The 25,471-nt window shown below is 38.0% G+C and overlaps 2 protein-coding genes across 2 annotated transcripts; one reads left to right on the forward strand and one right to left on the reverse strand.

Annotated features, from left to right (window-relative positions):
• The first annotated feature begins 4,500 nt into the window (after positions 1–4,500).
• LOC111912525 (probable serine/threonine-protein kinase PBL28) lies at positions 4,501–8,876 on the forward strand. The gene is made up of 8 exons (XM_023908257.2): positions 4,501–4,684; positions 4,764–4,848; positions 4,935–5,131; positions 6,940–7,138; positions 7,231–7,394; positions 7,823–7,927; positions 8,065–8,187; positions 8,493–8,876. Exons 2-8 carry the CDS (start codon positions 4,779–4,781, stop codon positions 8,727–8,729), a joined length of 1,095 nt encoding a protein of 364 aa, XP_023764025.1. The 5' UTR covers positions 4,501–4,684; positions 4,764–4,778; the 3' UTR covers positions 8,730–8,876.
• Positions 8,877–9,019: 143 nt separating this feature from the next.
• Positions 9,020–10,724, reverse strand: LOC111912526 (uncharacterized). Its single transcript, XM_023908258.3, has 2 exons — positions 9,921–10,724; positions 9,020–9,626 (listed from the first exon to the last, which is right to left on the reverse strand). Exons 1-2 carry the CDS (start codon positions 10,595–10,597, stop codon positions 9,341–9,343), a joined length of 963 nt encoding a protein of 320 aa, XP_023764026.1. The 5' UTR covers positions 10,598–10,724; the 3' UTR covers positions 9,020–9,340.
• Positions 10,725–25,471: the final 14,747 nt, after the last annotated feature.

The raw sequence follows: 25,471 nt of genomic DNA on the forward strand, positions 1-25,471 counted from the left end.
TGAAAGTCTCAATCAGTGTGGTCCTGATAGACCTAAACATCTCCGGAATCTCGACCCTGATCGCCGCCGCCACCTCATCGTGGATCATCTGACGAAGCTCCTCGTCACTCACACCGCTTGCCTCAGGTCTGTGGCGTGTCCCAACCATGATGTCTCTGAAATATAACATAATAATATCAAAGACTCGTTCGAGCATGCTCACACTCGATAACTCGACCCTACTTGTTCCTTAGTACCCAAAGGATTCTTACTTAGAGTGCGCACTGCTCCGGTGTCTTCGGTAGTATGGGCCCTTATACTACTGCCTACACTGCATCAGTATTCACCCTAAGTCCTCCTCCTTGGATCCCAGATCACAAGTACTCTATATCTCACTGGCATAGGCTACCCTTCGGTAGACCTCTTATCAGTCCCTCACTGTTACCTACTCACTCTCAAGCATCACATAGCAGCACAATACTTCCTAGGCTAAGGCATCACAAAATCAGGCCACTCAGTCCTAATATGAATACCTAGCCAGTTCTAGCATGCATAATATAACATATCATATCTCATAACACATAACGTAAGGGCATTTTGGGGATTCACCATTCGGGCGATGGCTGGCCGTACACACTGCTCCGCTCTGGTTGTCTCAAAATCTATTGCTTTTTAGAAAAATTAGTTTTATCGTTTGAAAATTTTTTCAAATCCTCAATTTGGGTTCAGATACGCCCGAAGGTGCATCCGAATCCCTCAAACCAAGGCTTTGATACTAACTTGTAACAACGTAAATTTTCAAAACAATTTTTCATTTTTAAAACACAATCTCATTCAACACAAAACCATAAAATCCAATGTAACATGGTCATTATACAAAACATATCAAATCCCAAGATCAAAACATATCCAAATCCGCCTGTGTGTGTACGAGTCAAGTCGGCGCCTTCCCATGGTCATTACTGGTACCTGAAACACATTACACATAACACTGTAAGCAAGAAGCTTAGTGAGTTCCCCAAAATACCACTTACACACATACGCCTTTCCAGGCCATACTCCACACGACCTTCCGGTCCACGTGTCTCAGGGAACTTCTGTCCCAACCCGGTAAACCTTCCGGTCTTACCCGTATCGACCTTCCGGTCCATAACTCCCTGTCCTTCCGATCCACATCATAATGCGTTCCGGCCCATATCAAGCATAGTATGCATATCACATACATAACGCATACAATACATACAACCCATAGCATACAATTCGTTTATCTCATAGCATACAAGACTTTCCAGTCACACATAGGTACCCTTCCATGTACAATATAGTGAGAAGACTCACCTCGGGTAAATCTCGGAAATCTCAGACTCTGAGAGATAAGATCTATCCTCCGCCTAATCATAACAAACACTTCTCATTAATACATTTCCCCAAGGCTAGACTCTTTCCTTTCCTATCATTCTCAGAAGGGTAAAAGACCATTTTACCCCTCTCATGGCTCAAATACCCAAAAGTTGACCAAACCCAAAAAGTCAACAAAAGTCAACCTTCTGAGGACGCGGCGCGTACCAGATCTGTACGCTGAGCATACTCGAAGGCTTCACAGAATCGAGGTACGCGGCCCCTTACGCCGCACGTATTGGGATTAATCGGTTAAGATTTGCGTCCAAAATCCAGATCTGACTTCTCTAACATGACTTAATCCATAAAGTTGGTGACTTTAAGCCTTTTCATGGCTATGGAAGTCACCAACACCCAAAACACTCCATTTCCAACCTTAAAAGGTCCATATCTCATGCATGAACAACCTTTAACAACCAAGACTGGATTTTTATCACATAACAACACTAAATGAGCTAGTATGGGACAGATCTCGGCTTCTAAGAGCTCAACCACTCAAAAAGCTATAAACTTGGGGACCAAAAACTCTAAAACTTCTCTCTACAAAGCATGAACAGAAAAGATGCAAAGCTTGAAGCTTTTTACCTCAAAATGAAGCTTCTTTCACTGCTAAACTCAGATCCAAAAGCTTGAGCTCCAACCCTTCCTCTTCCAAGGCTAACACTTTGCTCCAAATGGCCAAGAACACAATATAAGGCCCTCCTAGACACTCCCTTGCTATAAGAACGAGATTTAGGGTTTTGAAATGTTAAAGCTCTAAAAAAAGGTGGCCACCAAAAGGGCCTTAAGGTTGCTTAAATAAAGAGGCTCAACATTTTAGGGTGGGCCGGGTACGCCCCGCGTACACATTGGTACGCCCCGCATACCTGGCAACCCTTCCCACTCAAGACGCGGACGAGTACGCTGAGCGTACACCCCAGTACACCCCGCGTGCTCGCCAACCATGCATTTCCTTAACAAGGGCCAAAAATGCTCATTGCTCAAAGATGAAGGTTCACAAGGGTATACCTGATTTTTGGGATGTTACAGTTGATATTGATCAAATTTTATAAAGTGGTAAATTTTTATCAGATTGTATTATATGTTTTTAAAAGCTACTTTTGTTAGAAATATAAAATTGTAAATTTTCTCATTAAGCTATCTTACCAAACAACATTAAGCATTAGAGTCTTTAAATCAATCATCATGGAGTCTTTAAATCATTCATGCATCAAACCCTAAATCATTTAAAAGTTACCAAATCCTTTAGTTTTATCTGATCGTTTCTACATCAAAATAAACGTGTGTTCTAGAAATAACCTTCCTTGTAAAGCTTGATAGGAAGTTGCTTTTGTAAAATGAGAAATCTTCAATAAAGCTCAATATTTTTTTGTTAGTTTATGGTTTAATCTCAACGTTTGTTTTTTGAACAGACTAGTCTCGATTATCTAATTTTATACGTTAATTTGTTATTTTCTATTGAAAAAAATAATAAGAGTTGTTATCTTAATTTGGAAAAATTTAAAATAATTAGGACTTTTCTGTTAAAAAATAAAAATTAAGATTAAACCATAAACTAATCCAAAATATTATGATTTTATTGGAGTAAAAGTACTTCTAAGTTATTTCTAGTTTTGGAATACAACCAATGAATTAGGGGTGAGCATGGTGCGGTTAGGTGCGGTTTTTGGCCAAAACCGAACCGAAAACCGCAACTTCGGTTTTTTGAAATTTAGAAACCGCACCGTTCGGTTTTATGTGGTTCGGTTTTTGTGGTTTTTTATTGCGGTTTTTTGCGGTTAAGTTTTTTTTGCAGTTTTTGTTAGTTTTTTTTTTGTTTTTGTTTTGCCTTTTTACTAAAACTCAAGTAACTCAACGAATTTTATACCTTTTGGTTTGAAATCAAATTACATAACCACTCATCCAACATGTTTCTAATGCTTGAATATAATACAAATTTAATATATTATTTGTTTCACAAGTACATACAATAATATCAATTAATGTATTCATAAAAATGATATTATATCATTAGTACTCTTCATATTTAAATGTTAAAAAATGTCATAAGCATTATTTGTTATTGTAAATATCACTAAATGTATGCTTAAAAATATAGAATCATCATCTGATAGATAAGATAAATATTTATATTTATGGAAATTTTAATTGTCATAAGTTCATATATATATATATATATATATATATATATATATATATATATATATATATATATATATATATATATATATATATATATATATATATATATATATATATATATATATATATATATATATGCGGTGCGGTTCGGTTTTTTTGCGGTTTTTGAAAGACTAGAAACCGCACCGCACCGAGTATTTTCGGTTTTTGCAAAACTAAAAACCGCACCATCGGTTTTTATTTCAGTTTCGGTTTATGCGGTTTTTTCGGTTTTTTGTGTTTACGGTTCGGTTTTTGCTCACCCCGACAATGAATACCCATTTACTTTTATATTTAATTCAATAAATGCAACCGACTTATTTCTAATGGTATCGTCACTCGTTGTTTAATTTACCATGTCACCCCTATATCTCGCTCCCAACAAAATATATTCACATTACAAACCAAGGGTGATAAATGCCATTTCCTACATAAAAAAACAAAAAACGTTTCCTTCGTTTAAACAAACCCTCCATATTCTTTTCTATTATTGAGTTTGAAATTTCGAATTTCGAATCTAGATTGGAATAAATTATGTATATCTTTATAAGATCATAACAATTAATTTTGTCGGCTAAACATATATATACTCCCAAACCTCTTAAACATATGCATCACACATGTATACAAGATGTCAAGAAATCAACCCAAATAATCATAATTCATAAACATATTCCATTCCAAGAAAGAAAATTAATCAAAAATTAATGGTCATTAACGAAAATGATTAAAGAAAAATCCGAAAAAGACATGACAACCACAACCACTCTCCATCCCTACCATGAAATTCAAAACAACAGCAAATGATTTCTTCATCTTTGGCCAATAATGTCACAACGAACTAGTACCTCATGCAATGAAAGTTGTACATAGTTGGAGGGAAATTTCAGTTCTTCTTTCGTTTTCAAAGACCCTTCCTTAGGTAAGAAATTCATTACTCCATAAGCATAAATATATTCCATTTCCTGTTCATTGCTTTTTCTTCTACTGCAAGTGAAAAATCCGAAATATGGTTGTTGTTATATGATATCTAACCTACACTTGCTTTATACGTACTCCCACATCTTCATAATCTACCCTAGATTATCTTTATCGTTTCTCTAGCTCATCTTTCTACTCCGATTACGTATGTTTTCATTTTCGATTTTCCATGTAAAATTCTGGGTTTGTATAGAAAAAACTAACATAGATTAGATGTCTTTCAGTGATTAAACATCATCATGCCATTTGGGTTGGTTTCGGCTTGGAATAAGAGAAGAAGAAGCAAGTCAGATGATCATCTTGATCCATGTAAGTGTTCTTCAGACTTCAGTTTCTGCATGTTAATTAATAGACAAGATTTCTTGAAGTTTTAATGGTGGATGATGAATTTTCAGGGGTTTATAGACCTGTGGAGTATTGGAAACTTGAAAATGAACAAAAGATTCAAAACCCACCTCAGAAAAAGCACCATGGATCTTCGGTTTTTACATTGAAGGAAATGGAAGAGGCGACTTGTTCTTTTAGTGAAGAACATTTAGTGGGAAAAGGAGGATTTGGAAAAGTTTACAAAGGAAAGTTGCAGTCTGGTGAGGTAAGTTTTCAGAAAGTTATATTGAGTTTAATTATTTTTTTTAGTCTTTTTAAAATCCCAAAACCAAAAGTATGATATTGAAGTTATTCGTGTTTTATACATTCGTTTCATTGTTTTTTCAAATACTTTTAAATAGTGCAAAACCAAAAGTATGATATTGAAGTGTAGTATGAATTAATGTTTCAAAAATTAACTTTTAATCACCCCAAACTGACTCAAAAAAGATTTACATTTAATAGTTTTCAGCTAGTGGTGCATGTTGTTGTATACATTATTTAATTTTCACTGTTTTTTCACATAAAAAAAAGATTTATATAATAGAAAACTAACTTTAATATTTATAGTAAGACCTAATTTCAAAAAAGCCCTTAAGTTTAGCAGGAATGTTCGGTTTTACATTTTTAAAGTATTTCTGGCTCATTAAAACCGGAAGTTTGCAACTTTTATTTTAATTTTACCTTTTTATATATTTCATTATTTCTGGTTCATTAAAGCCTTTAAATTTGATAGAAATATCCGGTTTTACCTTTTTCGTGGTTTATTAAAACTCTTAAGTTTGACAGAAATGTTCAGTTTTATCTGGTAACGTGCAAAAAATGTAAAATTAAAAAAAAAAAATTGTAAATATTTGGCTTTAATGAATCAGAAATACTCAAAAGGCTAAAACCAAACATTTTTATCAAAATTAAAGGTTTTTATGTCATTATACCTAATGAAAATTAAAGATAAAAAAAATAATCACTTTCTCAGAAGTCATTTAACATTTGGACCACCTTTAAAATCAAAACGGCAAACATCATCAATTTCGCAACTCAATAGCGAAATTCCACCCAAAGAAAATTATCTAAAACACACAAAATGTGAAAAACCGCTAAAAAGATCTAAGAAAAACAATTTTTTTAGAATTGTTTTTGAATAAAGAAAAAAGAAAAACTTTATAATTTATAAAGGTCCATGTTTATCCTATGAATTGCTTTTAATTTGTGTTTTTGCAAAATAATATCCACAGCCAAACTAATAATAATAGGATTCACGACTGTGTATCACTAAAGTTTTTCGGTACTGTAAAACATATTTCTCCCAAACAAGAAAACCTTAAAATAATAACTGAAAAAAAAAAATCATTATTTCAAAATTGTAAGAACAAGTTCACAGCTTTTAAGAACAATTTTGAAATGTGAAATACACTTTAAACTTTATAAATATTTTGAAATGGAAAATCAACATGTTCATACCATTTATATTTGATACGTTTGGTTTCCTCGCACCGGATGCAGTAGAGCTTCTTAAAAGAGTATAACGAATCATGCATAGTAATGTTATATCCCTAGATCTTCGGATGTAGTCTTTAAAAGAATTAACTTTACCCTTCAAAAAGGCTTAGCGACACAACTTGTTGTTGCCCGTTAGTCATCTCACTCATTGTATGGTGACTTTTAATTAAAGATAAGAAGAATGAGAATAGTTTTAATTAAAAAAAAAAAAAAAAAAAAAAAAAAAAAAAAAAGTCATTTTTGTAATTATCTATAGATTTAACCTCCAAAAATAACTTTTAGCACCCTAATTAGACCTAAAAACAAATAGCCATGTTGATGTTTTAGTTGTTTTCACTATTTTTGTTCTTCGCATAACAAATGTTGTTATGTATTGTTCTTGTGTATAGTTTCCTATATAACTCGATGAATTCACACATATTATCATAATAAAGACCGGTTTAGATGAAATCAGGAAGAAAAAAAAAAAAAAAAAAAAAAAAAAAAAAACAGATTTTGAATGAAAAGTAAAAAATCTTGAATTTTTATTGGAAGGTGGTTGCGATCAAGAAAATGGAGTTACCACCATTTAAAGCAGCAGAAGGGGAACGTGAATTTCGGGTTGAAGTTGATATTTTAAGCAGATTAGATCACCCAAATCTTGTATCATTGATAGGATATTGTGCAGATGGGAAACACAGGTTTCTTGTTTATGAATACATGCACAAAGGAAACTTACAAGATCACTTAAATGGTTTGTGTTTTTTTTTTCTCTCTTTTTATCCGTTTGTAGGAGCAATATCTAAATACCATATTTAATTTTGGATTCATAAATGATAAATACAGGAATTGGGGAAAAGAAGATGGATTGGGCTGTGAGACTTAAAGTGGCAATTGGAGCAGCAAGAGGACTTGCTTATTTGCATTCAAGTTCTGCTGTTGGAATTCCTGTTGTACATAGAGATTTCAAATCAACCAACATTCTTCTTGGTGATGATTATGAAGCAAAGGTATAATGCTCTTCACTTTCTTTAACATTTCTACAAAAAAAGGGTTATTCTTGCAATTACTGGGCCCACATTGTCATGTCATGTCATTTGTTGTCTCAAAACCTCATGTGAGACGTAAATCAGGTACAGGTATAAGTATGCAAATGGCTGGTATAAGGCTAGTGTCAACAGACCAATCCACATTGAAATTAAAACTCTCACATCGTGTTTGTTGATATATAATACTCGAACATTTGACCTTTTCTACAACTTATTCGATTTCCAAATTTAGTATTCTTATGGTTTTAACATATATCAGATTTCGTGTCCACAGATTAATCCACGTTAGAATTAAAACTCACATTTTGTTTGTTGATATTTAATACTCGAACCTTTGACTTTTTCTACAACTTCAATTTCCAAATTTAGTTATTTTATGGTTTAAACAGATATCAGATTTCGGTCTGGCTAAACTAATGCCCGAGGGTCAAGAAACTCACGTGACAGCAAGGGTTCTTGGTACATTTGGCTATTTTGACCCCGAGTATACATCGGTAAGATTATTATATTCTACTTCTTATTTTTTTTAATCGAAATTGCCCAAATTGGTAACATAATCACACTTCTATTAATACAAACATTACACTGATCATATATTTGTAAATCAAAATGGTTGTTTTTCAACTAATAGACTGGAAAACTCACTTTACAAAGTGATGTTTATGCATTTGGAGTCGTTTTGCTTGAACTTTTGACTGGGCGTAGAGCTGTTGACCTCAACCAAGGACCCAATGATCAAAATCTTGTACTCCAGGTATATTTTTTTGTGTGATTTACAAAAATATTTAGGCCAAAATCGAAACTTTTCTCAATTTTGTTCCTTATCTCAAGGTTTCATATCAATTTTGGTCCCTAGAATCCTGAAATAAAGACCAAAACCGATACAAAACCTTTAAATAAGGACAACAAATAAAAAAAAAAATGTTCTGATTTTGAACTACACAGTAAAAATCAGAAAGCGCATTGACCATTTTTGTAGTTTAGTCTTTTTCTTTTTACAAGACCTTATAAGAGGTGGAGAATCAAAATATCAATAAGGGTATTTATGGAAATACGCAGGTTAGGCATATATTGAATGACAAAAAGAGATTGAGAAAGGTGATAGATCCAGAAATGAGTAGAAGCTCATACACAATCGAGTCGGTAGCCATGTTCGCAAATTTAGCATCAAGATGTGTACGTGTTGATAGTTATGAAAGGCCATCAATGGAAACATGCGTGAAAGAACTCCAAATTATCATATACACAAACTCCAAAGGCTTGGGCATGGCCATGCATGCATTTAGAATGTTATAAAGATTCGGTAGACTCAATTTTATTTCTAAAAGTAATTATTTTTCCTTCTTATAAACAAGTATAGCATAATGCCATTGAAGTTTTTGGTGTTTTTCAAAGAAACATGAGGATCCCACAAACCCTAATAGAGAATGAGAATAGTTGATATTTTGCTCCCAAAAACAAAAGTTTACACATATACTTTCTGCTTTATTGCTACTATCTGTATTGCTAGAATCTGGTTTATTGTTACTTTATTGCTAGTATCTGTTTTTTTTTTCGGACTCTTGTTCCATATGGTTGCATACATCTTATCTCCCCTAACCAAATCCATATGGGATTTTGGGTTTGTTGTTGTATCATTAACTTTCATATGTTACTATTCATTACAACAATATTTGCTTTTGTGAAACTATACAACAAAAAAGTACACGTTTTGAGTTTTCCTATTATACACTAATTGTAGAGCTTTAGACATATCATACCTCACGTCTATGACCCGATTGGAAATCTTTGAAATGCATCTCTTATGTTGACCGAGTTGACTTTTAAGAAAAAGTCAACCCGATACCTTGCTTTAAACCAAAATCTTGACCAAAGAACCAAACTTCAACCATATGAAAGCAAGATTTCTAAGCATCCATTTGCGCAAGATTTTTGTCATCATCATATGACATATTTGTCTCTGAAACGATGTTGGAGGGTGGAGGAAGTTGTTTACACATTAAATGCTTACGTCTTTGTAATGTTAAAAGGATCAAAATGCTATCAGTTTTGAAGATTGTGTATCCTGCTTTTGAATACATGTGAAATGGAGCTGAATCGATCATTCTACAGTGTAAGTAAACCTCTCTCACTAAACTCATTTGAGAAATCAGTTCTTCACTTGCCTTCAAAAGATGCCAACCAATGCCCTGTCTGAAAGTAATCATACACAAATCGATTAAGAATTCATGTTCTTGTTGGTTAAATTCGTACAAATTTACATATATGTGGCTATGTGAGTTTGCGATTCTTGAATGTCAAAATTGGCACTTTTGAAATCGAAAATTACTCACAAGTTTATAACATTATGACACAATTTTTATGAATGTCAATATTGAAAGTCAAGAACCTTAGAATATTGGAGATTATAGCATCAAATGAGAAAGTAAAGCTTCAAAATTTATAAGAATTAGACATCAAGATACGAAAAGGAAGATGAAATGTTACCTTCTTAGGGATTTCTTGACTGTCATGTTACAGATATATGGTGCATTCTTTGGAGGGGTGGGAGATGGAGGTGAAAGATTAGCCCCCAATTTATCAAAACTTACTTCAACAGTCCCTGCTAATTGAATATCTTCAATTTCGCCCTTTTCTTCATCGGTATCTCTTCGATGAAACGCAATCAAAGTCACAGCATGAGGCATCAAAGCTCTCCTCTCAACCAAATACTGTTTCACTAAAAAACCCAATAATTTGACATAAGCCTTGGGTAACACCATGGATTCTGCGAAGGATTCGGCAAGTAACTCAACAGTCATGTCCATTTCTTGTTCTTGCATCACACGGATTAAGAGCATCGACCCAGATGGCAATTTGTGGAAAATTTTGAAATTTTCGAGGAATTTTAGCTTTTCGAGATCATGGTTTGAGAGGAACTTTCCGGTCGGAAGTGGGTTTTCTTGGAGAGTTGGAGATGATGATGAGTGAGAGGAGCAAGTGAGAATGAGATGTGTGGATTTGGGGAAGATCTTGGGGGAAGGGTGTGTGAAGATGGGGTTTATGATATGGGTTTTGGAATGCGGTGGCTGGTGGCGGAGAGTGCGATGGGCTCGGAGGCTGTGGTGGTGGTGGTGGTGGTGGTGGTCAATGGAGGAAGAAAGAGAGAATGGTGTTGCGGCCATGAACGCAAGAGAGAAGGCTGCGGAGATTGGTTTTCTTTTGTTTTCCTTGTTTATTTGTGGATAAATATGAATATTTATATCGCTAGCCACTTAGCCTTGTGTTCGTGTTGAGATCTTGACTTTGGAAAATGGAACAAATTTTTTCTATAAATATACAAGATATTTGTATACCATCTTCATAAGATGAATTATTATAACATCTAGTTGAAATAAGAATTAAAGTGATTTTTAGTTAAAACGAAATAAATAGTATAAAATCGAAATTACCCTAAAAAATATAGCATTTATTTGGAAACAACACAAATTAGAACTATATTTATTTTAAAAGTGTTTTGACTCGTATAAAACATGATGATAGGAGTTGAAGAGACGTACGACAGACACATTAAGCAATCAAACCTCTTTCTCAGATCTCAACTATCAAGATTTCTTGCCTTCCTCTGACATTATTTTCTTTGGTTCTTCGCCTTTGATATGCATAATGGATGATACTCGATAAGCTTGCTGAAACTTTTTCAAACTTATCAAATAATCGTCATGGTCTAATGGAGATGCTTGAGTCTGTGACTGAGAGTAAATACATGAAGAAGTTATGTTTATCTTCAACTTACACCACACTATGGATGATATGGAAGGCGCGAAATGCTATTGTTTTCAGGAACGTAAGGTGAGCGACTATGTTGATTGCAGATAATATTAGTATGGATACTCTCAATTGGATTAAACGTAAGGTTAAATGTAATTCTATTGCCTGACATTCTTGGAACTTCTTCCCTATCTTAGACTGTTTTTTGTAATTGTTCGAGCTTCTCGCATGAGTTTGTTGTTTGTTTCTTTGCTAATATTGCTTTCCATTTAAAAACACTAGATTCGTAAAGGTAACCAATATGCATATCTTTGAGAAATAATTAAACGAGATCTTAATTTATAAAATTTAAGATTAACGCGATGAAACTCCAAAGATACAAGTCTATTCCAGAACTATGGTGTAATTTAGAGTTGATTAAGAGTTGTATGTATCATCGTTCTACAAAAAATATGCATTCAAATAATAATCAAAGAGCATGAGATTATAGACCCAAATACAATATACCGTACGCAAAAGTTGTACAAGGATTAGAGCCAGCGGTGGAGTCAGGATCAAATTAAAGGGTATCCTTAAAATTTTCTGAAAAAATACCCTACTGGAAAAAAAAAATCGAAAAAAATTACACTATTGAAAAATTTTTCCAAGGCATCCCCGAGAACCACCTAGCTCCACCAATGATTAGAGCTAAGTCATATTCAAAACAAAAGTATGACCTAAAAAATTATCAATATACATCATAACCAAACTCGAACAACATATGTGGGGTTAAATGAATCGATAAGATAAATAGCTTAAGTAAACTATATATCACATTTAAAACCATCATAGTAGCATATAGTATGGATGAATATTTCCTAAAGTATATATTCGCTTAAAATTATTGATTGATTTTTTTATGATTTAATACGAGCTAATAGATTCTCGTATAAAAGTAATGAAATATGGAATAATTGATTTAATTTATGGCAATGTAAGTCTCATGACACTTATGTCATAAATGTGTGGATAAAAGTCATTAGCATTCCACCTATTTTATGGTAAACTAATGTGATCATAATTGCAACACCTTTCATTAAAATAATCATTTAAAGTAAAAGTTTCAAAATGTTTTGTAAAACAATAATTATTTTAAGAAAACACTTTACATATATGATATCAAATAGTCAAATCTATGAAATTTTAAAAGATATAAATGTCTAAACTGTAACATCCTGTTTTCATATCGGATTGACCTAGGACTTCAAGGAGTCAAAGGCATGGTTTTTGGGTAAAATAAGGGCTCACGACGTGATCATTGAAGTGTCACGAAGTAAGAAGGGATTTAATGAAGATTCTGATTTAACTGAGCTCACGATGTGAGGTACGTTGCAGCCCAAGCCCACGATCTTTTAGGGTTTCCATACTATTTAAACCCCATAAACTTCATTTTAGGGTTCCAAAGTAACCACCTTCCCTAAACTCAATAAAACCTAACCATAGCCTATCCTTGTGTTACTTGAGCTTTTGGTGGAGTTTTGGAGGTTTAATAAAGAAGAGATTACCATGGAAGCATAGTTGCAGCTTGGAAGCTTCATTTGCAACCTTTAGCCACACTTCTGGACCAATGTAAGTAATCAAGATCCAAGCTTTATGTTGCCTTATTGCTAGATCTAAGGTTTTATGCATATTTATCCAAGATCTTAAGAGTTAGAGCGTTGCGACTCCATAAAGTTTGCAACTTTATGGGTCCTTAGGGTCCCTGGATGCTTATATGCCATGGATCTGAAGTTTGAATGATGTTAGAGTTCATTCATAAGAATTTATCTTCTTTTTCTCCATGAATAACCTAATTTGAGCCCAAGACTTGTATTGGACATACAAGACCTTAAAGCATCGATGTTTATGATCTTTGGAGTGCTAGGAAGCCTCATGGAACATATGGATTAGTATCTTAATGGATTAAGAGGTTTTTGAATCAAAATGGCATTTAGACGGACCTCACGACGTGAGGAGATGCATGTCACGTCGTGAGGGTGGTCAGACCCGAGTATTTTGTCATGCGTGGCTCACGACGTGAGCCATAAATGGTCACGTCATGAGGGTCTGTTGACCGTTGACTTGCGTTGACTGTTGATCGTCGACTTTTTTACCAAGTTTGACTATGGGTCAAACTTGAGGATTTTTGGCTATTGATTGAGATTCTATCTGGTTCTGGTGTTAGTGGATTCGCGTGAGTAAGCAGTGTTGAAAAGGGGTCGTATCGTAGTGTTCAGAGTTCTTTGATTCAGGTGAGTTTCGCCTCATTGTACCGTGGGTCGAAAGCACCAATGCCCGCCCATTAGTTTTAGTTATCTGTTAGTAGAAAGATGCCTCAGGGACTGCATATAGTCATGTAGGATAGACTGACGAATTTTGGTCTAAGCTCTCTTACTTGTTCCTTGTTTAGTTGTGGTTCTAGAGTAGGACCACCTATACAGGTGGCTATCTCACCCCTGAATATATACGGTCATGCATTCATTGGATTGTTGATACTTAGTATGTTGTTATGCTATAGTGATCTGCTAGATCGGTATCCTGGTATATAGTGTAGTGATATTTTAGATCGGTATCTTGGTATATTGGATGTTGTTATGCTATAGTGCACTGTTGGATCGGTATGTTATCTGTACTTTCTAGTTATCATCTAGTGGAGTGTCCTAGGGACTGTTTATGGTCATGTAGGATAGCCTGAGAACTCTTGATCTAGGCTTTCTTGCATGTTCCTTGTTTGGTTGTGGCTCTAGAGTAGGATCATTTGTTTGGAAGGCTATCTCACCTCTGGCTACTTATGGTTATGCATTTCATGAAGGTTAACTGGTAGTGGGATTGTATGTTGTGAGAGGACTAGTAGGCAGTAGTGAGCTGTATAATTGATGCTTGCACGTATTATGTGCCTAGATAATCCCTGACTGTTTATATGTTGAAATATGGTAGTGGTGGGTTGAGGCAGTCCTACTTTGTGTTGTAGGCCAAGATACCCGGTGCGGGTCGGCTGTAAGCCGAAGGCACGGAGGCTCAAGAAGAGTTGTTGGGTTGAGGTGATGTAACACCCAAAAATTTCATGCCAAATTAAAACTTTTTCAAACCATTTAAAACCATTCATCATTACAAAGGTTGTTTTCAAAATATCTAATAACAGAGTTTTCCCAGACACATAAACAAATCATGAGGAGCTGTATGATCATGCCTTCGCCTTGCCACGATCCCCTGATGTACCTAAAACAATAAAGTGAAACTGTAAGCCCGAAAGCTTAGTGAGCTCCCCCAAAATACCAACGCCATTACCAATATAACCACATCATATAACAATTACATAACAGCATGCATATTGAGCCTTCAGCCTGACTGAACCGCCTCGCATGGCCTACAGCCTACTTGGACCGCTCCCGAGCCGTCGGCATGACTGGACTGCCTCGCAGGGCCTACAACCTATCTAGACCGCTCACCGGGTATGTTGGCCTACAACACAAAGCAGGACCGCCAGAACCCAACCCCCAATCAAAAAAACATGTGCACATAAATATCATATGCTAGCTTATATCACAAAACAGTCAAACTGATCTAACAGTTCACTAATCATAGCAGCATCCTAATAACCGGGATACAGACCTAACCGGTCACTGACATAGCATCATCCTATAACCAAGACACTGACCTAACCAGGCCACTAAGCATAAGAATACCACCATCCTAACTACCAGGATGTAATCGATAAACATATCATGCCATAATCCAGATACAGATATATAAAGGGCCAGCCTTGGTGCCTTAGACCCATTGGTATAGTGAGGATAACTCACCTCGTACTGTCGACTCGAAGATAAACCCAAGCTCTTGGATTGTCGGCATAACTCCACCACCTAAATGCACCATGGAACCATGCTTGTAAATTTCCAATTTCCCAAAATGCCCCAGAAGTCCAATGGTCAACCCTTGGTCAAAATCAAATTCGTTTGCCAAGGTTAACGGTCTATGTTTTCCTCAACTCATCGAGTACAGCCAGCCATTCGCCGAGTTCCTTTCATACTCATCAACTCGCCGAGTCATTCGAGTGACTCGTCGAGTTCCTAGTTTCAGTGGTCGTAACTCCATGGCCAACTCATCGAGTTTTCCCCTTACAACTCACCATGTTCATACGTGTCCAAAGGTTAAGAAAACCCTAGCTGACTCACTGAGTCATCGACTGACTCGCCGAGCCTAAGGCAATCTTCATCGGACTCGTCGAGTTGTTCATCCGACTCGCCGATTCCATTCAGTCTTTCATCCATACAGAGGCTTTTTAAGCCATGCCAAGGTTCCATATTGTAGATCCAAGCTCCTAGGGTATGTTTATCACGTAAAGTTGTAAACTTTACGTGCATGCAAGATGATAATGACCCAAAACAAGCTAAAGGAGAGGCTTAAGGTAAGGGAAAGGTCATTTCTTGACAAGGACTGAAACTTTATAACGGTGAGGGGGTAGAGGAGTCCAAATCTGAGGTTGCAACCTCAAATCTTGAGCCAAAGCAGATAACCACCAAAAAACCCTAAAAGAAAAGCTTTAATCCCATAGATGAAGAGATCTAGATAAAGGAGAGCCAAGGTAACAACTTGTTACCTCCAAATGATGCCAAGACAGGAAAGAATCTATATCTACAACAGCCCCTTGCTCCAAACTTCTTGAACTCCAAGCTTTCCACTTCCAAGATTCCTCTTCCAAGCTAAGAAGCACAACAATATAGAGAGCAACAAAAATTAGGGTTTTTAAACTCGAGGGGAGCAGTAAGAGAGGCTAAAGGGGGATAAGTGATCCTTAAATAGGGTGCAAAACCCTAGAAATTAGGGTTTCATCTGCCAGCTCCTATTCACCGAGTCCCCTCTTGGACTCGGCGAGTAGGTCACCAAATCACGCGGACCAACCTGCTACTACTCGACAAGTAAGGCAACCAACTCGTCGAGTAGACCTTGAAAACAAGAAAATTCTTATAAAATCAATACCTAAGAATCGGGGCATTACAATTCTCCCCCACTTGAACTAGACTTCGCCCTCGAAGTCTGCCACAATGAATAGCTCCGGATAGTGCTCCCGCATCTCTGCCTCTGGCTCCCATGTCCACTCGGACCCCCTCCGATGCTCCTACTATACCTTCACCAGAGGTATCTCCTTGTTCCGCAGAACTTTCATCTTCCTCTCCAGAATGGCCATAGGCCTCTCCACGTAATTCAGGCGCTCATCGACCTGAATATCATCCAATGACACCACTGCTTCCTGATCCATAATTTTTTTCCACCTGCGGCACATGGAAAGTGTTGTGGATCCAACTAAGCTCCTCCGGTAGCTCTAACCTGTAAGCCACCTTTCCAACCCTGTAAATGATCCTGAACGGCCCAATGTAACGGGCACCTAATTTCCCCCTCTTCCTGAAGCGAATCACACCCTTCCAGTAGCTCAAACTCAACTCCGTGTACATCTTGGTGGCCCCCGGGTGAATAGAGAAGTGAGACTTATGAGCCTCCTCCATGACTGTCTTTCTGACTCCACCAGACATCGAAACCCATACCAAACCGCATTGGGTTAATAATCCTCGGCTATCCTGCACAAACCGGGTGTTCTCTCCCCTGATCCTCTCCATCTTCCAGTTCTCTGGCCGTATGCCCTCGACCTGAGCATCTCTGATCAAACTCACAAGCAGAGAATCCACCGCTTTCCTCATACATATCGCTGGGGTGGAAGACCTAACTGACTTGCGGCTCAAAGCATCCGCCACCACATTCGCTTTACCAGGGTGGTAAAGGATCTCACAATCGTAGTCCTTGACTACGTCTAGCCACCTACGCTGCCTCATATTCAGGTTCAACTGATCCATGATGTGTCTCAAGCTCTTGTGGTCCGTATATATGCTACAACGGACCCCATATAGGTAATGTCTCCATATCTTGAGAGCGAACACCACCGCTCCCAGCTCTAAATCATGATTAGATATCTCGTCTAATGTAGCTTCAGCTGCCGCGATGCGTAGGCTATCACTCGTCCCCTCTGCATGCCGACCGCCTCTAGACCCATGATGGATGCATCACAGAACACTAAAAAATCTTCAACTCCCTCCGGGAGTGTCAAAACTGGAGCCTCACACAAACGCGGATGGAGGGTGTCAAACTTCCTCTGCTGCTCAGGGCCCCACCGGAACTCCACCCCCTTCCTCTTTAGACGAGTGAGGGGTATTTCAATCTTGGAGAAATTCCGTATGAATCTCCGGTAGTACCCTGCCAATCCCAGAAAACTCTTGATATCTGAGGGAGAATTCGGAACCTCCTACAGCATGACTGCCTCGATTTTTTTCGGGTCGACCAAAATCCCATCCTGGTTAACGAGGTGCCCAAGGAACTGGACCTCCCGTAACCAAAACTCGCACTTTGAGAACTTGGCATATAGCCGCTCTCGTCTCAGAACCCCCAACAACTCCCTGAGGTGCTCCTCGTGCTGCTCACGAGTCTTGGAATACACCAAGATATCATCTATAAACATGATGACCGAGCGATCCAACATTGGTCTACAGACCCGATTCATCAGGTCCATAAATACTGTCGGCACGTTGGTGAGCCCAAACGACATCACCATGAACTCGTAATGACCATAACGAGTCTGAAATGCGGTCTTCTCCACGTCCTCCTCTCTGACCCGGACCTGATGATACCCCGACCTCAAATCTATCTTGGAGAACCACGATGCCCCCTGCAACTTATCAAAGAGATCATCTATCCTCAGGAGTGGATAACAGTTCTTCATCGTCAACTTGTTCAACTCCCTATAATCAATGCACATCCTATGCGATCTGTCCTTCTTCCTGTCGAAGAGGATCGGTGCTCCCCATGGAGAACTGCTAGGTCAAATTAACTACTTGCCCAAAAGTTCCTACAGATGTGATGACATCTCCTACATCTCGGGTGGCGCCAATCAGTACGACGCCTTAGCCATGGGAGCCACACCGGGCACCAGGTCAATCCGGAACTCGACCTGCCTCTCTGGAGGTATCCCTGACAACTCCTACGGGAATACATCATTAAACTCCCTAACCACCGGGACCTATGAAACTGGAGTCTGGTCCCTGACCCGTGTATCCACCACATACGCCCAATAACCCGCACACCGGTGCTGAATATACTGTCGAGCCTTGGCAACTAAGCAAAACCCTGATCCCACTCTGGTGCCCTCACCATATACCACCAGTTCTCCCCCACTTGGGGTTCGAACTACCACTCGCTGGCCCTCACAGTCAATCATAGCACCGAACCGACTGAGCCAATCCATGCCTACAATCACACACACCTCCCCCATGGGGATCAGAATCAAATCTATCACAAAGGATACCTCGAAAATCTCCATCTCACACCCTTGGTAGATCGAAGAAGCAGAAACCCCGTGTTCGTTGGTGATAGAGACTCGCAATAGACACTCTAACTCGCCCACTGGCACACTGAACTGCCTACTAAATGACTGAGATACGAAGGACCGACTCTCCCCCGAGTCAAATAAAACCAAAGCAGGTAAAGAGTTCACTAAGAACATACCTAATCACAGGTACAATAGATAAGCATAATACAATCATAATAAATGAAATAAAGGAGCGAAACATACCAGCAACCACATCTGGTGCTGCCCTGGCCTCCTCTGCGGTCAGCTGGAAGGCACGCCCCTGACCCTTCGGAGGCTCTGTCTTGACTGGCCTCCCATCTGGTATCTTCAATGTAGCCGGCGCTGGAGCCTGCGCCGGCCTGGCTGCGAGCTGTGGACAGTTGGTCTTCACGTAACCAACCTGATGACAGCGATTGGATATCCTCATATCCGATGCAGGGGTTGTCTGGAGACAATCCATAGCATAGTTCCCCTCCTTGCCACACTTGTGGCATCCACTACCCATCCGACAAACTCTAGAATGACTGTTGTTGCACTTTCCACAAGTGCGGCTCTACTGACCCCCAGTCCTAAAATCAGTGGTCTTAGACTGCTTAGGCACCGACTGTGACTGCGCCGGGGCCTGCCGCTGCTCCCTCATCTGTAGCTCAATCTCCAACTCATGCTGCCTAGCGGCCTCCTGCAACTCCAAAAGAGTATCACATCGCTGGGTAGACACAAATTGATGGATGTTAGTCTTGAGCATGCTCAGATAACGGGTCATCTGAGCCAGCTCAAAAGCAAACTCTGAGCAGAATGTCACACCCCCAAACCAGAACGGCGGAATCGTTCGAGGGCGGATGACTTCATGTAGTATCATAACAGTTGAGTAAATAGTAAAGAAAGCAAACACAACCATCATAAATATAATTTAAAAACTTATATTGTTGATTGTAATACATGTTTCAAAAGAAATTACATTACGATGATATAATAAGTTTGAAATTGACGCCTAAGTATCCCTTCCCCAAAAGTTGTTGTTTACCTGTATTACTGAATCCCTGAGAAATACAAGTAGTTTTAAAAAAGTGTCAACAATTAAGTTGGTAAGTTCATAAGCATTTTTGTATAAGAATTGTATGCCTTTTTTTCTATAAAGTAACTGAGTTTGTTTCTGGAAAATCCAATATTTTCCATAAATGAATAGTAGTTTTAAAAGTTCCAAAAACCGGAATGCAAAAGTATTTTCCATACCTGAAATGGTGTAAGTAGATTTATATATGTATATATAACCACTAAGGCGTTTGATAGCCCTAGAAGTCAAATGTTTTAATAATTCATGTGAGTTTTATAACCGTACTATTAACCGAGACTGCCTGTCACAACGTTCTTTAGGCGTTGGAATGATATGACGTTTGTCACCCCAAACCTACCAGTCCTACTGTAGCTAACAGTTTAGGTGCGGGATTGTTAATCCCGTATAGATCTATACACAAGAATCACGCTCTCACTACAGGAGATTATGGTTTATAACACAAGACTTGAAATGCGTACTTAAAAGTACATGAAGTTAAATGCCTCACAAAAGTTTGTATAAAATAGATATAAGTATGAAAAGTCCATTTTTCTTGTAAATGTAAGTATTTCCTTTCTATAGTGTTCATAGAGTGTAAAATATCATGAATATCTCGTAAACTATACCTATTATAGTTTTTCAAAAGTGTGTCTCATTTGAATGATAACCCTTAGTGTGCTACCTGTTGGAACCTGAAAGTGAACCTCTAGCAATCCTAAGTACATATTCCGAAGGTTGTTGGTTCCGAAGGAAGATGTGATCCGGAACCATTCCGGAGCTGGAGAAAAGAAGTGAAGTATTTTGAAGAGGAACACATTCCGGAGCTGATCCTGAAGTCTGGAATGTATGCTGATTCGGACCAAACCTTCATCTCCAGAACATTACTTGTCCGGAATGAATTCTCTATGTCTTTTGCGCATTTATTATTTTTGTCTTGTATTGTGATGTAACGTTTCATATGATTTAGTTTAAAGTTGATTTAGGACAATTAGAATGTCAGACTTGTATCTTTTATCCGGTCCTATGTAAACACTTGGGTCAATTCACTGTAACATTCTCTCCTATATATAGGAGCATTCAATACAAGTCAACAATGGATCTTTCTCTTACTTTTGGCATTTACTCTTATCACATTAAAAAATTCTTCTTGTTCTTCATTAATTGATGTTACCTTGATCGTTATCTTCCTGTTGTTAATTAATGTCTTGATCATTTGTTGAACTGATTATCTAAGACTTGACTAGTCTTTCCAGTCTCGACTTGAACATCCATTATCAAGCAGACATTGATCTCAAGCATTCACTCAAGGTTTGAGTTCTCAAACCTTGTCCCTGCCATAGATCTTGTTTTCACAATTGGTATCAGAGCTTGAGTGGTTGTCCTTTGAATCCATAAGATCAGATATAGTTGGTTTGAATTTACCTTGGTATTTCAACCATTTCTGTGTTAAGGATAAAAGTTCTTCTATATACCATTTAAGCTTGAAGATATCTTCACTTCAATGGCTGCTTCAAATCCTCAACAAATGATTTCAATGCAAATCGCAAATAGCGTGGGTGGCCCTACAGGTGCCCCATTGCTAGTTTGGCAAGAATATGATCATTGGAAACTTAGAATGGAAAGGTTTTTACTAGCCAAAGAGAAAGGTGAACAAATCTGGAGATCCATCAAGGAAGGCCCTCATGTTCCAGTAAGAATAGTTGTAAGAGATGCAGCTGCTCAACTCATGCGAGAGGATGAAGCTCGTCCAGCCCCTCTAACTGCAGATGATGTTGAAAAGGTACATGTTGATCAAGTTGCCTTCTCGGAAATGGTGTTTGGTGTCCCTCCATCACTCTTTGAGCACATCAAGCTATGCAAATCAGCCAAAGAAATTTTGGACACTCTTCAGGATCTGATTGAAGGTTCCGAAAATATGAAGGAAAAACGCCTCACCTCGGTTGTCAATGACTTTGACACATTCATTACTACTCCAGGTGAATCCGTAGCCTCAGCCTCCAACCGATATTGAATCGTTGTTAACAACGTGACTGCTCATGGGATTGTTCGAACTCCTCTCAAGTACAATCTCAAATTCATTAACAGTGTTGGTAAAGGATGGGGAAATGTAAAGTCCTGTCTTCAAAGCAATGGTTCCTTGAAAAATTGAAACTCTATCAACTTTTTGATGAGCTTCAAGGGAATGAATCAAACGTTTCTCAAAACATAAGAGAACTTTCCGTAGGACCACTTGCTCTAGTCAGTTCTTTTGAATCAACCATTCTGAACCCACCTGCTCTGGAACCTTACAAACCCACTGTTCCTTTGGCTCAGTCATCCTTAACTCCTTTACCCACACACATCTATCCTGACGATGATTCTGAAACCCTGGTTTCTGAACTCCGTTTCCAACAAGAGTTTTCCTGACTCTCAATGAAATACAAACGTCCTTTCAATCCCTCTTACAAACCATACCAAAACAGATTCAACGCTCCTCACCAAAACCATCCTCAACCATATTTTGCTCAGGAACCAAAAAACACCTTCAAAAATCCTCCTGCATACAAGCCTAACCTCACTAAACCAAACTCAGCCCCAGAATCTTCTCAAAATTCCAACTCAGAAAAACCAAAGATCTTGTGTCATAAATGTGGTCTTGCAAACCATTTTTCCAAAGATTGTCTAGCTGATGCTCCACAGAAACCAAAAGTCAAAGACTCGGCCCATTATGTCCGAAAAGCACAAGAAATGGATGAAAGAGAGAAGGCATTTGTCACTACAGTTTCAAGAGATATCGAAGGATATTGGTCATCTGGAGATGATGAAGATTTGGTGTCTGGAAGAAATATATGTTTGATGGCAAGACAAACGGTTGAATGTGATGAAGTTTATTGGTCTTCTGGGTCGGAAGATGAAGATGATGTTGCTGAATGTCACTACTGCTACAAGGCCACTAACGATCCACCAGGTCAAAGCATTGTTCAGCAGGTAAAATCCATGATCTCTGATAATAATTTTGATTTGACTTTATGTGAACCTTATCTGACCCAGATCCAAACAGATATGAACACCATCTATAAAGCCTATGAGTCTGCCATAGAAGCCAGTGAGAAGAAAGACTGCAAACTAAGTTGTCTTAGATTATGTTTTGAGGATAAAAAATTGGAAATCAAGTCTCTAGAGCATGAACTTGTAATGTCAAAAGATGAATGTATCATTTTGAAAGATAAATGTGAAATCACTTACTCTAAACGAAATATTTTGATTTCTGATAACAAACGTCTCAATGCCAAAATAGATGCTTTGCATAACTCTATAGACATGCTTGAAGCTGACATTCGGATGACTCATAATTTTCATCATCCATAGTCCAAAGCTCCTAGTCTCGGAAGCGAGTTTCCGAAACCAATTGTTAGTCCCCTAAAGTAATTGCAAAATTTGACATTCATGGGAGAGGTTCCAAACTTTAAATATTCGGACACTCCTGTTTCTCCATTGTCACCCCTTCCGGAGGCTAAAAGATCTTTTGAGTCCCTAATTCCTGAGTTCCAACCAATAGTTGTCAAATGTCCTGATTCCACGCCTCTTCCGCCTCCAATAAACCTGGACCTGAATCGGACCACATAATATCATTATAGTCTTCCAAATTGTGTAGACTATGTTCCTAAAAGCAATCACGTAAATAACTATTTGATTGAGGAAATTATTCCAGAAACAACTTAAGTCAATGCCTCGGAATTTGTATGGGCATCTTTAGATGATAAAGTTGAAGTCTCACGCAATGTGTCCTCTGATTCATGTTAATCGGACTCCATAGTTCCTTCAAAGACCAAATTGGTTCCCATTACTCCTAAGTTTATAAATCCATCCAAAGAACAAACTTTTGGATCCTCTCGTCATCCTAAGAGAAAACCAATGTTGAATAGAAAAGATATTGTAGATCCCAAGGCAGAAGCTAGAAATGCTATCAAAAAGGAAGTTAAGACTAGACAAAATTCCAGGTTCCTTGCTAACTCTAAACCAAATTCATTCCGGAATCCTCGTGTCTTCACTGATAGTCAAAACTCTTTTGTTCCTACAAGGATCCTGAAAAGACCTTCCGAACCTTATGCTCGTTTGGAATCTAAGGATGTCCTTAGCTCAATCTCACCTCAAGCTCATGTTAATGTTAATGTCAAAACCATCCGAAATACTTCACCGGCACCTCAAAATGCTTCATCTGTCTTTATTGCAAAATCTGATGGCACAATCTTTAAACCGAGAATTTCAAAGAGCAATGTGTCATCAAACAAATCCACAAGCTCAAAAACCACTATTTCAAAATCTTCAAACAAAAATCTTGTGTGGAAAATCAAAACATCTGTTAACAAAACAACCGTCTCAGAGACAACAAAAAGTGTTAATCCTTCGGATATCAAAGTTCCGAAGAAGTCAGCTCCAAACCCACAAGTAGTTGAATATGACTACTGCATAGATGAAAAGACATTAGCATTCTATCTGTTTCCTAAGAACTCAAGTAATCTCACCATGAAACACGTAGTTGTTCCAAAGTCACAATCAAAGTCCAAAGACCATGCCTACGTCCCAAAGTCTAACTCGGAGTCTAAAAGCTCCGTTGCTCACTAATTTTGCAATAACTTTGTCCTTCGGAGCATGAAACAATATGGTATATTGATAGTGCTTGCTCCATGCACATGATGGGGCAAAAGGATTTTCTGCGAGATTTAAAGCTTTCTCTAAATGTTGGTTATGTGACGTATGGCAACAACTCCAATTCTCAAATTCGTGGTTATGGAACTCTCACCAATGGAAACTTCTCTATTTCACATGTTGCTTATGTAGCTGACTTGAAACATAATTTGATAAGTGTGGCTCAGCTTACTGACTCAAGTCAGCGTATGGAATTTTTCAAAAAATACAGCTATGTGATGACTGAAGACCGAAAAGAATGTTTAATAAAGTCTCTTCGCAACAAAAAACATGTACCCACTTAACATCAATATGATTATTGGCAAACCGCAACTCTGCCTTCTCTCCAAAGCTGTTCTTGACGTCAGATGGTTATGGTACCAAAGGCTCGCACATCTGAACTTTCAGTACATGAATGATCTTGTATCAGGTGAAATGGTAAGAGGTTTACCTCCTCTCAAGTTCGAAAGTGATCATTTATGTGCTGCATGTGAGTGTGGTAAGCAATCGAAGAAGGGTCATCCTGTTATCATCGAAAAATCCATTTCAGATCCATTGGAACTTCTACACATTGATCTTTGTGGACCATCCACTGTAGAAAGTCTTCATCATAAGAAATACATTCTTGTGATTGTTGATGACTTTACAAGGTTCATCTGGGTCTTCTTCCTAAGGCTGAAATCCAAAACAACCTCTGAGCTCATCAATTGTATCAAAGGAATAGAAGTTCTTATCAAACTCCCGATCAGAAGAATCTGAAGTGATAATGGTTCGAAATTTGTTAATTCTACCATTGAGAAGTTTCTCACAGAAAAAGGAATCGATCACAACTTCTCAGCTCCCTACAGTCCACAACGAAATGGTGTATTTGAAAGACGTAATAGAACACTATGCAAACCTACCACTCTATCTATGTGCTGAAGTTATATCCACTGCTTGTTTCACTCAAAATCGAAGTATCATCAATCGACGTCTCAACATGACACCATACGAAGCAATGAATGGTCGAAAGCCAACAATCTCATTCCTACATGTCTTCGGATGCAGATGCTTCATCAAAAACAACCGTGATCAGCTTACAAAGTTCCAACCTAAAGCTGATGAAGCTATCTTTCTTGGGTACTCTTCCAAATCCAAGGCTTACAGAGTTCT

Source organism: Lactuca sativa, chromosome 8 (genome assembly GCF_002870075.4).
Source record: "Lactuca sativa cultivar Salinas chromosome 8, Lsat_Salinas_v11, whole genome shotgun sequence".
Taxonomy (NCBI): Eukaryota; Viridiplantae; Streptophyta; class Magnoliopsida; order Asterales; family Asteraceae; genus Lactuca; species Lactuca sativa.

Coding starts and splice junctions, on each gene's coding strand:
- LOC111912526 (XM_023908258.3), bottom strand. CDS start 10,597: ATGGCCGCAACACCATTCTCTCTTTCTTCCTCCATTGACCACCACCAC. Junction 9,627..9,920: donor GTCAAGAAATCCCTAAGAAG/GTAACATTTCAT, acceptor GATTACTTTCAG/ACAGGGCATTGGTTGGCATC.
- LOC111912525 (XM_023908257.2), top strand. CDS start 4,779: ATGCCATTTGGGTTGGTTTCGGCTTGGAATAAGAGAAGAAGAAGCAAG. Junction 5,132..6,939: donor GAAAGTTGCAGTCTGGTGAG/GTAAGTTTTCAG, acceptor TTTTATTGGAAG/GTGGTTGCGATCAAGAAAAT. Junction 7,139..7,230: donor CTTACAAGATCACTTAAATG/GTTTGTGTTTTT, acceptor TGATAAATACAG/GAATTGGGGAAAAGAAGATG.